Below are 16,301 nucleotides of genomic sequence, written 5' to 3'. Positions count from 1 at the left end.
GGCGTTGCGAGCCTGGAGCTCCACACAAACAGGCCCGGGGTTGCACTGTTTACCATGGAAAGTCTCGTGTCGGAAAAAGTCTTTTCCAATGACGGCGGTTTAATCGTCAATGCACATTATTAACACCCTGCAAATCCAATTTATGGCCAGTTTTGTACACAAGGAAATGAGTCATCATATTATCATTATTACCAATTAATGACATTCATTAATTCAATAATACCAACAGTGATTTAACAAAGTAGGAAACAGATAAATAACAATACGAAACACTTTATTTATATAATTAGAATATAATGAATTCTACAACATTCATAGGAAATCACAAAGTCCCACTTTAACTAGCTACTCTGATTTTTTGACTACCGGTGATCATGCACCACACTGCATCATGTTTTTTACATATTACCAATTGTGTAAAAATGCAAAAATCAACTTTCAGATTTTTGAATAATTCTTATCCTATTTTGAACTTAATCACCAAATCTGCCAAGGAGAAGTCCATTCTGATAAAGTGCTCATTTTTGAGTGTTTTGATGTTAATTATAATTAGTTCATGCTTAAATACTGAGTATATGTCCAACGCGGTCTAGTTGCTTTTACAGTTTTACCTCAAGAGTCATTAAAAGTAATTTTTTGGTAAATAATGCTTTGATTAAGTTTCTAGCTCAGAGAAGACAGAGAGGAATGATAGCGAGTTGCTCTTCGATCCAAGAAAAGCACTTCTTTATGCTTCTGCAAAAACCTTCATGGGAAGCATTACGTTTAACACACACACACACACACACACACACACACACACACACACACACACACACACACACACACACACACACACACACACACACACACACACACACACACACACACACACACACACACACACACACACACACACACACACACACACACACACACACACACACACACACACACACACACACACACACACCTGCACTCCAGTGGAGGTTCATTCTTCTTGTTCTGAGCTCTACATACAGGAAGATTCCACAATCTCTACTTTGGCAGATCGTCCACACTTTCAAATCCTTTCGGATCTTCTATGAGACATTTTTAATATTTGTTTTTTATTTTGAATATTGTCATTTTTAAATTTACACCAATGCAAGGGAGCAGGGGTGCTGGTGACCCCTGCAGTAAGTTATTGATCAGTAAACCTTTTCCACATCGGATATAATACGGGTTTAAAAAAGCTCAGTGTCTGCTATAATATTCGAGAATCATAAATTGGAAAATATAGATGTATCTGCAGTTAATATAAAAAAGATGATCAAATTTATAATCATTGCAATTAAAAAAAAAGTAATTAAATGGATTGCATATTTTCTAGTGATTTCACATCAGCTAAGATGCTAAATTTCCTTTTTTCAGAATTTCTTCTCAATATTTTTGTCAAATATGCCCGTTTTCCCCTGAAATCCATTATTCCCTCTGCTTGTGGATATTTGTGTCCACCAGAGGTTGCAGTTTGCATCCTCTACTTGTCTTTCCTGTTTGGTTTGGACTCAGTGGGACTCAGTAAGATTCGGTCAACAATCAAATATCTATGTCAGAAATTCATCCCATAAAGCTACGGGACGTCCTTCAGGCTGATCAGTAAATATAAATTGTTTTTTAAAGAAAATAATCAAAATTTTATAATCTAATTCACTTTTTAAGATTGAATGAACCATATATATTTCTTTTTCTTTTTTTTTTACATTTAATTATTGGGCCGACCGCTGCAGGTGTGACCGAGACCTGGATAAGCAGTTGGATGATAATTTGGTAAATCCTCGGGTAATTTTCCAGCTTCTAAAAAGTTTCATTTGAATAAATTCTCATTTCCATAGTGGCCACATTCTGAGTATACTCATTTATTTATTAGTTCAAGCTCCTGTACTTTTTTCAAAATGCAATTTTTTTAAAACATTTCTCTTACAGATTCAGGTTATGTGACTTCTTTTTCTGGGAGCAGGTTTCATTTTTATTTTCCTCAATAACAACATTATAGTGTCGATAGGTGTGCAAAGATATGCGGTGAACCCCAGAATCACCTGAAACCCATGAAAAAAACTTTATCCCAGAATAAAAGAGAATAATCCGCCTACTGCGCTGTACTTTTAATTCTTGGTCCTTAAATATCTTCCATATACTTATCTCTACTCCCTGCAGCCTCGCCCTTCCACACAGTCCCAAGACGTGTTTAACAACTGAAAATAAAGATGTAAAATATGAGATCATCAGTCACACTGTCATCTAGATTTTTTTTGGATAAGATCAAATTGTTTTTTTTTTTCAAAATTTAAAAAATTTGCCATTCGGTTTTGTAAGTTTCAGTCATTTCAATCGCATGCTCACAGTGAATTCACTTCAAATACAGCTGAGGGCAAAACAAGTCCATAAAAAAATAAAATAAAAATCAGTAAAATAAGCTCCTTAAACTCTTCACACTGATAGTGCAACTCATTGTTAAAGTAAAAAAAAAAAAAACCAATCCCAGTAAAAATCAAGGCATTTTAAAAGGACAAGCGGGTAGTGTGTGTGGATAAAATGTCACATTGATTGCAAGCAGTGCCTGGACGAAGCTCGGCCCTCTCCGTCTGCAGAAGGTCCTCAGATTTGGGACACACAGGTCGAGTCCATGGCCGACAGGATGCTGCAGACAAGCAAAAAAAAGGAGAAATTAGTAAAACTCATTAAATCCCAAATCTTTTACATGGAAACATTCAACTTGTTTTATCAAATGTATGATATGTATTTATTTTGGGGCTGAGAAATAGCCAGCATTTAAAAAGATGATACCTGAGCATGTTTTGTTTTTTTCTTCATTTTTGACATTGAGATGTTTTTTTTTTTTTTAAATCATCCTTGATAAATTCAGTTTACTTCATAGTAGCCAAAAGAAATTTGGCATGTAATTGATTTAAAATTATAAAATTTAACCTGTGTTCATCAAATTGTAATTGAAAATAGACAATAAAAAAAAAAGCAAACCAACAGCATTAAATGACACTTGGAACAAATAGAATCTAAACTAATATGACATAAGATTAAAAAAAACAAACAAAAAAAAAAAAACACAGAAAGTTGAATGATAATCCTGTGATCAAAATTAGCCTTTGACAACTTTTTAAGCAGAGATGAAAAAAACTTGGTCAGTAAAGTCACTCAGATCACTGCTTACCCTCTGACTTGTGTTTTCTTTCATAACTGGTATTCAGCAGTGTGTGTGTGTGTGTGTGTGTGTGTGTGCATAAAAACCCTGAGCCCCCTGTTCACTAAGATAGACTTTGAGTGTCCTTAAGTCCAGAAAATTATTTGCACATTTTCTTGACCATTTAAAGTATTTTCCCCCCAGAGAGGTGGAAAGGGAACGTTGCTCTTTGAGAAATGTTATATTTTGCAGAACCTCATAGGTGAAGCACTAAATCTGAGATGTGTCTGGAAAGCTGTGTCAGGACGGGCAGCAAGTACCTCTCGGCGGTGTATCCTCTCTCACACAGGTTGACCAGAGCGAAGAGGTAATTCAGGGCGTATTCAAACTGAAAACACACAGGATCGAAAACACATCTGATGAGGTTTCGTTTAAAATACTCAGTCCTTCAAACTAATCAAAAACATTCAACGGAGCCTACAGGTCATACAGGTCAGATAACTTGAGGAGGAAACATCCCAGTCGTCATTGGGGGCCTAAGTATATCATTTGATTGGTCGTATTCTTTTTATTACCTCATAATTTAAAGTTAAAAATACGTATTTTGGTATATGAAAAAGTGCTGGGGAGTCAAATCAGATTTGACGATTTGTTCTAATCTAAGGTTCTCTTTCAGCTCTCAGTGACACCTAATGTTAGATTAATTTGCAATAAATACATTTTAAAAGTAGTATCTGTTGCTGAGTGACACCGGTCATAGACTGCAAGCTTTCATCGTCGTCTGCGATGTTGAAAAGGGTATTGGACATCGATTCTCCCCCTCATTATTCGGCGTAGCTGCTGCTTTGCTGTGGAAGTCAAAGGAGCCCCTGTGCATCATGTGTCTGCAGAACCACATGCGTGGAGCTTCAACAGACCTACGACTTCAGCTTCAGCAGAGCAGAGGATCCAACCGGAGGTCCGTCACCGTCATCTAGACCCGTTTATCAACCGGCGTTGCGGTTTTGGTTTCTTCACCTCTGTCTTGTGCCAGTTGAAGCAGCGCGTCTTGAAATGAGTGTAGGCGGTCTGGTAGCAGTCGTGCTGGGACAGCTCTCTTCTCTCCTGGAGGATCTGCTCGGCTTCCGTTTCACTGCCCGTCACTTTCTTCACTATTCCTTCCATGGTGGCAAACATAGTCTTCCTAAGCTGGAAACAAAACACACACACACAGTAAGACCATCATGCCTGGCGTTCCTGGGTCTCACCGGCCCCACCCAGTGGTGTTCACCAGAGGCACACGCTGGGATTCCTGTCGGGAGTTAAAAAGCCTACGGGGAACGAGTTTGGAAAATAAAGCTTCTTCTCATCACGTCTCTGATCTCCAGGAAAGGATGAAGCATTTTGCTCATTTTTCATGTAAGTGACAGAGGTTTATAGATTCCTGCTGATTCATTGTCTTTTCATGGAGGTGATTTCTGCTTGACCTGAATTTAATTTTTCCCGGTATTTTCCTTTCCTATCGATTTTCTATTTAACAAAACATTTGAAATTTGACAGGAGAGATGCAAGATTTAGCCATTTCTGTTAAACCGCGAAATCCACAAATTTGTTTTTGTCAATTCCTTCATTTTTAATCACATCAAACAACTTTGTCTCAAGCTAGCAGCTGGAGAATTGGGTGATATTGATAACAATGAATCAGTAAAACACAAACCAGGCTGTTCTTATCATAAAACATGGTTTTAACATCTTAACCCACCGACCCTTAAGATTACAAAGCAACGCTGAAAACAATGTCTGGGTTTTATTCTCAGCGTATGAAATAAGATGCCCTAATACTCAAATCATGTTTCCCCAAAGAGAGTTTTGCATCTCTGTGGTTATCAAGTCAAACGGGAGCCATGGAAATAAGAAGGGAAAGTAGAAATGAGGGCTCCTTACCAATTGGTGGGCATTTACTTCCCACAGAAGCCCCCTTTTCATTTGTAAATTATTGGGCTGCCTCAACTTCCTCTTCAGGATGGCCAGAGGAACGTCACGGCTCGGGATCAGGTCTGGATCTGCCACCGGCACCAAGGGGGCGGCAGACTTGGGTGAAGAATACGACTCTGGGTTTCCTTGAAAGTCTATGACCTTCATGTGGGCCAAGGTCTGTGGAGGGTGCGAGACAAGCCAGAACATCAGGGAACTTAGAGAGAGATTTAAGTTTTGTTTTTTTTTTTCTCTGGGAAAGAAACTCAATATAGAAGTGTAGTCAGGGGAGAGCTTAAAGTTAAAATCACCAAGAAAGAAAGAAACCTAAAAAAAAAAATGCACCAAAAACATAACAAAGCTGAATAAAAATGAGAAAACAAGAAATATCAATGAAAATTGGTCAAAATATGCATGGAATCCCATGACAATTCCCAGCAAATGAGTTAACAGTAGACAGCACAAATGGAGTGAACCACATGAAACTCCATAAGCTACAGAACAGCTAGTGTGGCGAGCTCACAAGTCATTGAAAGAAAAAACAACAACAACAAAAGAACAACCTGTTAACCGTCACTTCATTCCCACTGTGGCATTTGACAGACACAGAACAGCCGGTTAAACATGGTCCCACCATGACTGACCATCTTTTGGAAGTCCGTTTGAGGCCCGGCTACCGGCAACGGCCGTCTGGACTACGACTCCATTCAGACGTGGTCGGAGTAAGGAGACGGACAAAAAGCTGCAGAACTGTGTTGTGCCACACATGTTCATGCTGTTATCCAAGGTGAACAAATACAAAGTATACTCTGTGCTCTTCTATGTACATTAGCATTTAGCATTTTTATTGTTTATTGTATTGGTAGATCATTTTGACTTAAAAAGCCAAAATGTTTGGTCACACCTGCTGTGTAGGACATCAAGATAAGGAAAGGGTGAATTTCCATTTCACCCGGTTGAAGATTCCAGGCTCCGTCCTCTCACCTTGTTTCCAAACTGCTGGACGTGGCTGGTGTTCGTGTGCTTCTTCACCAGCCGGAACTGCTTCAGCAGCGTCTCTTTGGACAGATCTTCCTGGAGGAGTTTGGAGAAAGTCCTGTCAGTACGACTACCGCTCAGTGGTTAACACTAACACCCGACACACACACACACTTCCCCTCCCAGATTTCTGCACAGCTGGGAGCGCCACACTAGACAGAAGCGATGTTTAACAACCACTTCACAATAATCTCAAGTTTAGAGAAAGAAGAAAAAGTCACTAGCAGCTCGTTCAAGGGAGGGTTTGCAGATGGAAGTAAAAAATATAACGGATCCCTTTCAGGAACTATTGATCCAGCAGTAACGTGTGTTTTTTTTCTTAATCTTAACATCTGAAGTACTCAAGGACTTGCTAAGATTTAAACATTTCTTTTTCAATAAAATTGCAAAACCCCTTCCTTTTTTTTTTTTTTAAATCAACTGTTTCATATCTTTGTAAGGCCTCTTGTAGCACGAGTTCAGAATTTTCACCTATTATTGCAGTGAGGTCCTTTTTTTTGTCTCCACTCAGTAGTAGTTCATGTATTTGGAAAAGATCACGAGTTCAGTACTGGTGACATTTGACTGATGCAAGCAGAACAGAAACCAGGTGTTGGAGACTGTAAAGGAACTTGACATGTATTTCTGTAAAACCATGAGAAGCCTGTGTTGAATTGCACCTGCACGCTGTATCTCCACAACAAGCTTTTGTTGTATCACTGCTGTGTCTTCTTAACCCATCGCAAAACCAAATATGGAACGGTTTCCTCCAGGTTAGAATCACCTGATCAAAATGGGTTTGGACAGACTGACTATTTCACTTTATTTGTAAGAAGTAATGTAAGTAATGTATTTTGTTAGTTTTAGCTTCAGCTGCATTTTTAGCTCCTGCAAAACTGTAAGCCTGTCATTAAATCATCATCTTAGCCATGACGCTGTTCACTTTAAATATGTTAAATTCACCTTTTTTTTCCCCAAAAAGGTGAAATGATATCTTGTGGAGATGACAAAAAGAAGGATAGGTGTCACTGGGAGTTAAAAAAGGCAAACATCACTATCGTGTAGACAGTAGTCTGAGGATGACCTGGGTACTTCTCAGATGACTTTGCTCCCGAACGAGTATTACTAGACCCGAACAGAGTCCTGGTCCAGGACCGGTTTTTAAATTGCTGTTTTCGCTTTGAAATTCCCTCTGAATCAGAGACTACTTGAAGAGCCATGATCTTGACGTCGGGGCAGAAAGGCGACGCACCACATCAGAATCCTCCATCCAGTTGACGCTGTACCAGTCTCCAAGGTACGTGTCCCTCGCCTCGTCATAGTAGCAGGCGTAGGAAGACTCATGGGAGTTAGCGGCTGTTGTGGAGTAAACTGAAAAATGGAAACATCCTCAAATTAATCTGACCGGAAGGAAGTCATTCGTTTACTAACTGTGAAAATGCTCTTGCACACACGCACACCATTGTTTGTCTGCAGAGTGCAAATAAAAATGAATTTAAAAAAAAAAAAAAAAAAAAAAAAAAATGTCCCGACACTGTGATAAAGACAATAAAAGGAGAACTTTAGCAGACAGCAGTTTATCACATGTAGCCTGAACACATGACTGGCTGAATCAGATCCAAAAAGATGGAGAGAATAAAAAATGCAGAACAAAGAGGTTTAAAGCTGACCTCAGCATTTTAGAAAATGCCGCACCTCAGAATCCTAACGAGTCATGAATTATTTTTCATGGGATGTGTTTCATTTCCTATCTACTGGGTCTTTGTCAGGTAATTTTACTCGATTGTTGTTTCTTCTTCTGTTGCTTCAGTTATTTCCGAAACTTGCCTGATCATACTTTCCTTTTGACTTTTGTTTTAACTACTCATGAGTTCCATGTATTTCTTTTGGTTTGAATTGGTCATAAAAACAAAATAGTTAAAAAAATAAACAAACTTAGAATGACTTGTGGACACTGATATAGAAATTAAATTAGTCAATTTCTGTTTTCTCACAGCTGACATGAGATGAAGGTTGTGTCACAGATTGAGGAGGAAATGTCAAGATCAAGCAAAGTTTTTTGAACTGTCACATGCATTCATTGATCTTTTATTATCTCTGTTTCGCTGGAAAGTTGAATTTTTAGTTCAACTTACCGTCAATGTTATCGGGCAGGGGGGTCATCATCGACCCCGACTCGCAGGCTTCAATGTAGAAAACCATCTGTAAGTGTTTGCAGGTTAGGCAGAAAAACAACAAGCCTGTGAGCACATGATATTTCCACGCAACCACATCATCTCTGGAGTGGGTTTTCTCTCTAGGCTACGTGCTAAAGTGCACGTCTACATGTGTCCACCTCACTTACCTTTTTGTACTTGTTGTTTTCGTGCATGTAATTGATGGTGTCGTGGAGATCTTTGACGCTGAGCTGCGGAGACAGACGGGGAACGGGGAACATTTTCAGACTTTCCATTGAATACAGCCACAAGAAGTCAAAGCACCGGGTTTTTGGGAGTCACACTCAGCCATTGGTGAAAAGCTTGTGAATATTCCAATTTTCTAGGCGGTAAAAGATATCTGATCAAAGATACAAAATGTACTGACAGTTCAAAATACTCTGGTCCCATTTGACTGAGTTTACTCAATTCAAAGCTTCATTTAGACTCAGGAAAACACTGAGAAGGGGACTTCAATTACCCCACTGGCAACCAAAAACAGAAAGAGCTGGTGAGCCAGGAACCAGAGAGGAGTGTGAAGTATGATGAAAACGCAAAAACCCCCAGCAGGTGATATGATCATTATCATGATCAGAACTACCCCTTCCAATGGCACCGCTGTCTAATCTGCATGGCTGAGAGGAAAATAGGAAGCTCATTGGATGTGAATAACTTTAAAAACCAAAACTACAGAGATAAAAAAAACATCGAAAATTAGCAATTGGACAGCGGTGTCGCATTTTACTGAATTTCTTCCAAGTATTGAAGAATATTTTGAGATAACATTAAAAGGCACATATGTACAGTATATCGCATGGTCATGGATCATGGATCATGGATCTTCTTCCTTGGTGCTGTCACTCTTTTGCATCCATCCTACTAAATGTTTATGGTGCCAAAAAATTTGTAAAAAAAAAAACAACAAATTATAATCCTTATCACATATTAAGTTTAGGATATCTTGTGTTTGTTTTAATGTTCTAGAGAGGAAAAACAGCAGAGTGTATGGGAGAAAGTCACCCCACAAGACCATGATAAGGAACTACCAGCCCGGGCTTGCTTTTATTTTTACAGGATTGATTTATCTGTCAGTGTCCTGCAGGCAGGGAGGGAAAAAATATGCTCACATCGTCCTCCGGAAAAGCCAGTATTCCAGGTGCTCCGTGGTCGGTAAAGTAAACAAACACGTGATCGTTTGGGCCGCTGCAAAGAGAGGAGAGATTGCAGGAAGTGAAAAGAAATGAGCCGACAGCCTCATGTGACATTTATTCACCCATAACATGATTTCATCCCTCTGTAACAAAATCCTGTATTAACATTCAAGGCCATCTGCAACCACCCGACTCAGACTAATGGATTGATTCTCCCACTTCAAATGACAACTCAAATCACAGCCTATTCCATCAAACACCAACAGCTCTGCCACTTTTGTATTTCATACCACTTTTTCACTTTTATGGTGTCTTTGAAATCTGTATTTTGTGTACACGTCTGTACTGCGCTCTTGAGTGACAAGTAAGTATATTACAATTATAGCCTTTTCTACTTTCAGGTAATCGGTTGGCTGAAAAGCAGACGTTATCAGTCTTTTGCTCGTATCACTTGCCTCTGCAGGACTTTCCCAGAGCCGCCTTTCACCTGGGACGCGTCGCCCTTCAGCACCGCCAAGAAGTTTCCAGGAGTCACCGCCTGGAATCAAAAACACCGTCAGCTTTGACGATCTGATTCTTCCGCCCCATTTTTAGCGTTGACTTGGCCGTCGGCCGCCGGGGCCCTCACATGCTGGGTGTAGTCTTTGGGGACCCCCTTATACACATCTGAGCCATTGGGCCTGTTGATCAGGATGCCAGGGGTGGGGTTTCTGCAATCAAAAACAAGGTCCGAGCTCACAGTGGGAAGTGAAAACGGCTGGGAAAAAAAAAAAAAAAGAAAAACACTTTGTACTTGGGGAGGAAAGAGCAACCGACCAAATAGTTTCTTCCTCTTACTGCTGAATCACTATCTCCTGCTCCACGCACCAGTAAGATTTATCTGTGCTCACATCTTTGGCTCAGAACCAGAGGAGGTTCAGCTGAGGGAAGTCATACAAACTGACTTTAAATATCGACTCACAGAAAAGCCTGATTCAACAAATTTGTTTTCGTTTTTTTGCCCATTTATTTTATGTAAGCCCATTTCCTCCAGTAAGGGATAAACAAAATATGAAGAAAGTTATTGACCTTGATAAATCAAGCTTGAGGCAATATATTATAATTACAACACGGACATTAAACAGCAAAGTTATGGGGGGTTGAAATTGTGATAAAAAAAAATTTTTCACATTACAAAAGAAATTGTTTCAAAAAGTATTTGGGTTAACATATCATCATAATTGTCACCTCAGGATAATTTAATTTTGCAATAACAATCAATAAATATTCCAAAGTCATTTAGAAAGTTTGTTTTTTCTGTGCATCTCATCTGTATGAAAGAATTGAAAAGTCCTTTCATTGTCCTGCAGCGGAATCATTTCAAATGACAATAATGAGGCAGTTTTAGAAGTCAAATGAATCAAGTCAGTTGAAAAGCTGGGAGTTGTTCATAATGAGACTTTTCATTGCCGATCCTGATTTTTGAGGGGACTGTAATCACTTTTCTGCCGACTGCAACATTTCTGAGGTCAATTATTAACCAGCCATTTGTGTCAGTGAGCGGACACAACATGACCCATGTTACATAACCTCTTCAAAAGACAACCTTTGATTACTGACCCAGTGACATTGTTTTTAATAACTGGATGTTTCCCTTAACTTCATAGTATGATAGAGCTTGACTCTGATGACAGGAACTAAATGTTAAGTGTCTGGAGGGCGTGGAAGACAGAAAAAAAGAAAATCTGCTTATCGTGTAAAACAGGCAGGGAAATGACACCATAAGTGTCACATTGTGATTTATCACTATAAATACTGCCACACTGCAATATTTTAACAGACGTGAAGAAATGTGCAGGTGGCTCGCATCTTAAAAAAACAAAAAGCAATCAAATAATTCAACTTATCCAGCACATTAGATTCATTTTCAAATTCAGGATTCAAAGTGTTTATTTGCTGGTATTTTGTCTGGAAATGCGTTTCCCCGTACAATGAAATTCTTTCTTTGCTGTCCGAAGTGCAGCCAGATAAGTATTGATAAATGAATACTTATCTGGCTGCACTGCGGCAAAGTAAGAAGTTGTCAAATGAAACCCAAATACTGCAAACAGAAAGATGCTCTGCCTCCTATTTTTGCTGACTCTTGCCAACCCCTGTTGAAGCAGAGCTGTTTTTGTAGTTTGCGGCGTGCAGTTTAGTTCACCTCCAGAAAGAGCACGGCAAAAAAAAAGTCTGCATAATTTACTGGGTATGGATAAGTGTTTTGCCCACTTTGTTGCTAAAAATGCCATTAAAAAAAGTGATTAAAACTTCAAGAAAAAAAAAAGTAGTTGTGTGCAGAAAATGTTTCACAATTTCAAAAGGGAAATGAAGTCACAAAAATGTTCAGAATTTAGACCTGATAACATTTTCTCTAATCAAATTAAATGTAATTTTGTCAAACATGGAAAGAGTTAATTTGAAAAACGTTTGATCTAATTGAATTTTTTGGCTTCTTATCTGCAGGCCTTCCAATGCAGTGCGGGGATCTATTTTGGAATGTGACCGAAACAGAACAAACTCATCTCAGTCCTATCTTTGGGTTTTGTTCTGTTGACTAAAAAAAATGCCCCGGAGCGTCGGCCTGGAAACAGAGCACAGCAGATTCTGCTTTACGTCCCCTTCTTACACCTCTTTAACCAATCGCAGTGGAATAAAGTTGGATTTGTAGGGGGGAAACCGAGGAGGCGTGGCTGCAGGTTATCTTCGAGTTCCGGAAAGACCGACGGGATCACGCCAGTGTTTCTGAAGCTGCTGCCGACTGGCTACATGCTGGCCAGTTTCCATGTCCAACTGTGCCACTAAGAAGGTGAGTTGAAGAGAAGAGACAAGTCACAAGTAACTTATTTTCGCTCTCCTTATAGCCCGGCCATGTGGAATTAAATGACTGACATGGTGACCGGAGGGGGAGCAGCCGTGAAAGAAGAGCTTTCTGTTTCAGTCAGGATGAGGATCAGTGTGAAAACACGACAGGAGGCCAGACTTCAAGCCACCTCTTGGGTTTTTAAAAGATCACACTCCAGAGGGGAAACCTGGCCAACTCTGGAAATATATGATAACTCGTTTCTTCTTTTTTATTATTTATGATGGACTTTGATGTATTGCCTATTCATCTGTACATTTCATCAATTTCAAGGCTTCAGCTCTTCTTTTGGTATGTTTGATTTGATAAATACATCTATAAGGGTTTCGGTTTCATTGTGCTCTTTTAACATTTAGTTTCCATTTTTTCTTAAACGCACTGGCGATGTGTCCTCATTTCAAATCTTCTTCAAGTCACAAACGCTTTCTTTCTTTTTTTTTTTTTAAAACATCAGCCTGCTTTCCAGGAGGACGCACAGATTTGACTTACTGTTCATCGAAGGCCAGGTCATCAAACATCATGACCACGATCTGCTCATCTGGAATTCCGTTTTGGTGGACGATCTGATAGGCATGGCAGGCGTCGGCCTGGTAGGCATCGGCCACAAGAGAGAGAGAGAGAGAGACACTTATCAGCTGCACATTACCCAACCTCAGAGAACACTTGACTTGACTTTCTTCCTCAGAAACAAATGCGGTTTTTCTTTTAGCGCTCGGAAAAGGCTCGCTGCTGCCACATCCTTGCGCTCGTCTCAGTTATGGGGAGGTTATTTACAGGAACGCCTCAGCTCGCTCTCTAGATGCGTTAGATGCTGTCTATCAGTGAGTATTAAGAGTCTTTAGAGGTTGGAGACCTTTCACACGCCAGTGCACTGTATGCCTGTTCGTACACAGATTCATGCATTGGTATAGTTTCATCTCTAAATCTATCCTCGGCTTGCTGGCATCAAATTTATCCTCCGCCATTTTACAAACTCAGTGTAGCTGTAACGTACCATCCCAGGACTACATTACTTTCACAGTTCTCTTTGTCCAAACGGAGAATGGCAAAAAAAAATTAAAAAATTCTGCTGTAAGCTCCCACCCAGCCCACACCACGCTGCAGCAAAGTCTGAAGTGGTCTAGTTTCATGTCTATGAAGATTCTCGGCCATCCAGGTCACGGTTGACCCTCGACGTTTCACCTGTCGACCAAGAAGCTTTTTCGGTTCTGAAGAACACATTTGAACACGAAACGTTTTCAAGAGGAAGAGTTAAGTCCGGTAGCCACAAAAAAATTAGACAAGGACTGTCTAGCTTTCATTCCCTCCTCACTGGAATGGGTGACTTTGGGAACTTTTTGCTGCCTGTGGAAAATTTAAGTTCACCTATTTTTTCCATATATACAAGGATTCAAATAAACATTGAATATTTCTCTTAAAAGTAACCTACAACATTTTATTTTCTCCAGAGCTCAAAATGTTTTGTTGCATGCAGAAATGTCATTTTGTTTTCTCAGCAGTTGTTTATTGCAACACATTTTGTTTATACATTCAAAGCGTTTATTGTCACATGCACAGTGTTTCCCTGTACAGTAAAATTCCTCCTTTGCTGTCTGCAGTGCATTTGGATACAAACCATAAAGGCAAAAGAAATATATAGCGTTACATGCCGTGTTAATCCATTTTAAATTTCCAAAGGGTTGTGTGGCTCCCAGTGTCTTCCCTGAATGTGAGGAAACGCCTCCAAATGGCTCTTTGAGTGGTAAAGGTTGTCCAGCCCTGCTCTAGACCTTCTGGCAGCTCCAATTCCAGCATCTGTCTACCAATATATTCACTATCCCTCCTCTGTACATGACCCAACCATCACAGTCTGGCTTTATATATACAGGACTGTCTCAGAAAATTAGAGTATTGCTATTACGTTCTTTATCTTCTGTAATGCAATTACAAAAACAAAAATGTCATACATTCTGGATTCATTACAAATTAACTGAAATATTGCAAGTCTTTTATTATTTCAATATTGCTGATTATGGCTTATATCTTAAGAAAACACAAAAATTCTATCTCAAACTATTAGAATATCATGAAAAATTGTTTTGCAATACAGAAGATAAGGAACTTTATCACAATATTCTAATTTTCTGAGACAGTCCTGTATCTGTTGACGTATTGAAAGAATAACTGAAAACTCTTGTAAACCCTATGCATTTCAGTAAGAATTGTTATTTGGGTGAGTGATTTATTTATTTACATTTTTTTTCCTGCACGAAGGCGTGGTGCTTCCCATTTCTTCCCCACAGCACGAAGGTCCCCAACACAGTTACACATCCCTCTTGAGACCCTGCGTCTCCACGGGATAAGCTTTATATATATGTATATATATATATATATGAAAGTTGAATTTAAAAGTAACCTGATCTTTTCAGGGTTTTGATTTTTTCCTCACCTGGTGTCTGTAGTTGTACCAGCCGTTGGATCCGGCCACGATCACGACCCAGTTCTTCCCTCCTTCCGGTAGCTCGCTGGGAAACGCACTGACCAGAGCAAAACAGAGGCCGAGCACGGCGACACGAACCGACCGACGCATCCTGAGGGAGCCCTGGGTGTAAACAAGGGAGGCGGGGATGAGGGAAGCGGACACAGATCTGGGAAAACCGAGTCGTAAAGGTCCGACTTTTTGACGTCCTTTGGAAAACCGGGTCAGACTGGACACCTGAGCGTCTGCCCGTCACATGATGCCCATATCTACTGCTAGCTAGTGATAAGCTAACTAACCGGTCAAGTAAAACAATAAAAACGAGCCGGAATAAGGGTGTCAAAGTAGTAGTTGTGAATCTATATGACGTTTAAAATACAAAAAATGACGTTTAAAATAATGAAAAAAAGGTTTTACCTGTGGTTTGACTTGAGGGAAGAGTGACAAAGCAGTGAAAATAGATAAGTCTCGGGATATTTATATGTGCCGTTGGGAAGACCAACGTGACAGCGGCGGCCAATCAGAGCGCGCCGTTGGGGCGCGTGGGGCGACCTTCCGGTAAAATGTCACGTGATCGAGGCGAGTCTCGAACTTTAGTAAACAAACAAATCGGTTTGAACAGACGTTCTGATAAACTGTGCAAATTGAATTTACAAATGGCAGTCTAAAATATAACGGACTAATCTTGATAAATGATTTATGAAAAAATTGCGAGGCTGATGGCATTTTGTGGAGGGCTGGTGGCATTTTTAGTGTGCAGTATTATTCAAATAAGTTAAAAAGTAAAAAAAATAATAAAAGGGGATGTTATCGACCGTAGGTGCTTTCTCATTCTTTACCATTCCATTGCCTATTTTAGTTCTGAGGTCAGGGCTCATTTGTTTTTTACTCCTATTAGAGGTTCATCCCCCAGCCCTTTTTATAGAGACTGCTAGTACATTCAACTCATAGGCTTTCAATGATTTCATTCTGTCAAGGTTTTGCCATCTTTGACTTTTCTATAGTTTGGTATCATTCCCTTAACTTTGTGAAAAAACTGAAATAATAAATGTGAAAGCAAGCACTAAAATGAACACATGATCAGCATGAAAGCAACAAAACAAAATTGAGGAAAATTGTAAAAAAGGTCGATGAATCTAAACCACTATAGTACCCCCCAAAAAATCCCAAAGAGGATATGAAAATCTTTTGAATGCCGCTTCTGTTGCTTGTAATGTAGTCGTTTGAACACATGCACCTGATATTTATAAATCCCCCCCATTGACATTTCTCAGCCCCTGAGACCCTGAAATCGTTCAAATATCCTCTAACATGACTTCAAAAAACATATTTGAATTTCTTTAAATGTCACTGTTTCATAAAAAAAATGTTGTGATATTAGAGGCTTAGTTGGGCTTTTTGTAATAACATTAAAATTAATTTGAGCTCTGGAAAACCAATCTAACATTACCCAGAATCAAAACCCTTGTGGGGCATCCCCACCCACACT

General features: G+C 39.5%; 1 protein-coding gene across 1 annotated transcript; it reads right to left on the bottom strand.

Annotated features, from left to right (window-relative positions):
• Positions 1 to 260: 260 nt before the first annotated feature.
• On the bottom strand, positions 261 to 15,330 carry lgmn (legumain). The gene is made up of 14 exons (XM_086158684.1): positions 15,230 to 15,330; positions 14,783 to 14,935; positions 12,844 to 12,941; positions 10,102 to 10,183; positions 9,929 to 10,011; positions 9,450 to 9,525; positions 8,472 to 8,534; positions 8,263 to 8,329; positions 7,380 to 7,498; positions 6,095 to 6,184; positions 5,081 to 5,290; positions 4,175 to 4,345; positions 3,478 to 3,545; positions 261 to 2,659 (listed from the first exon to the last, which is right to left on the bottom strand). The coding sequence occupies exons 2-14, from the start codon at positions 14,921 to 14,923 to the stop codon at positions 2,617 to 2,619; spliced, it is 1,311 nt and encodes a 436-aa protein (XP_086014810.1). The 5' UTR covers positions 14,924 to 14,935; positions 15,230 to 15,330; the 3' UTR covers positions 261 to 2,616.
• Positions 15,331 to 16,301: the final 971 nt, after the last annotated feature.

This window comes from Fistularia commersonii, chromosome 1 (assembly GCF_037954325.1).
Source record: "Fistularia commersonii isolate RoL2024-O1a breed Wild chromosome 1, RoL_Fcom_v1.0, whole genome shotgun sequence".
Lineage (NCBI taxonomy): Eukaryota > Metazoa > Chordata > Actinopteri > Syngnathiformes > Fistulariidae > Fistularia > Fistularia commersonii.
The sequence above is the reverse complement of the archived record's forward strand: the minus strand, read 5'-3'. Positions and strand labels throughout refer to the sequence as shown.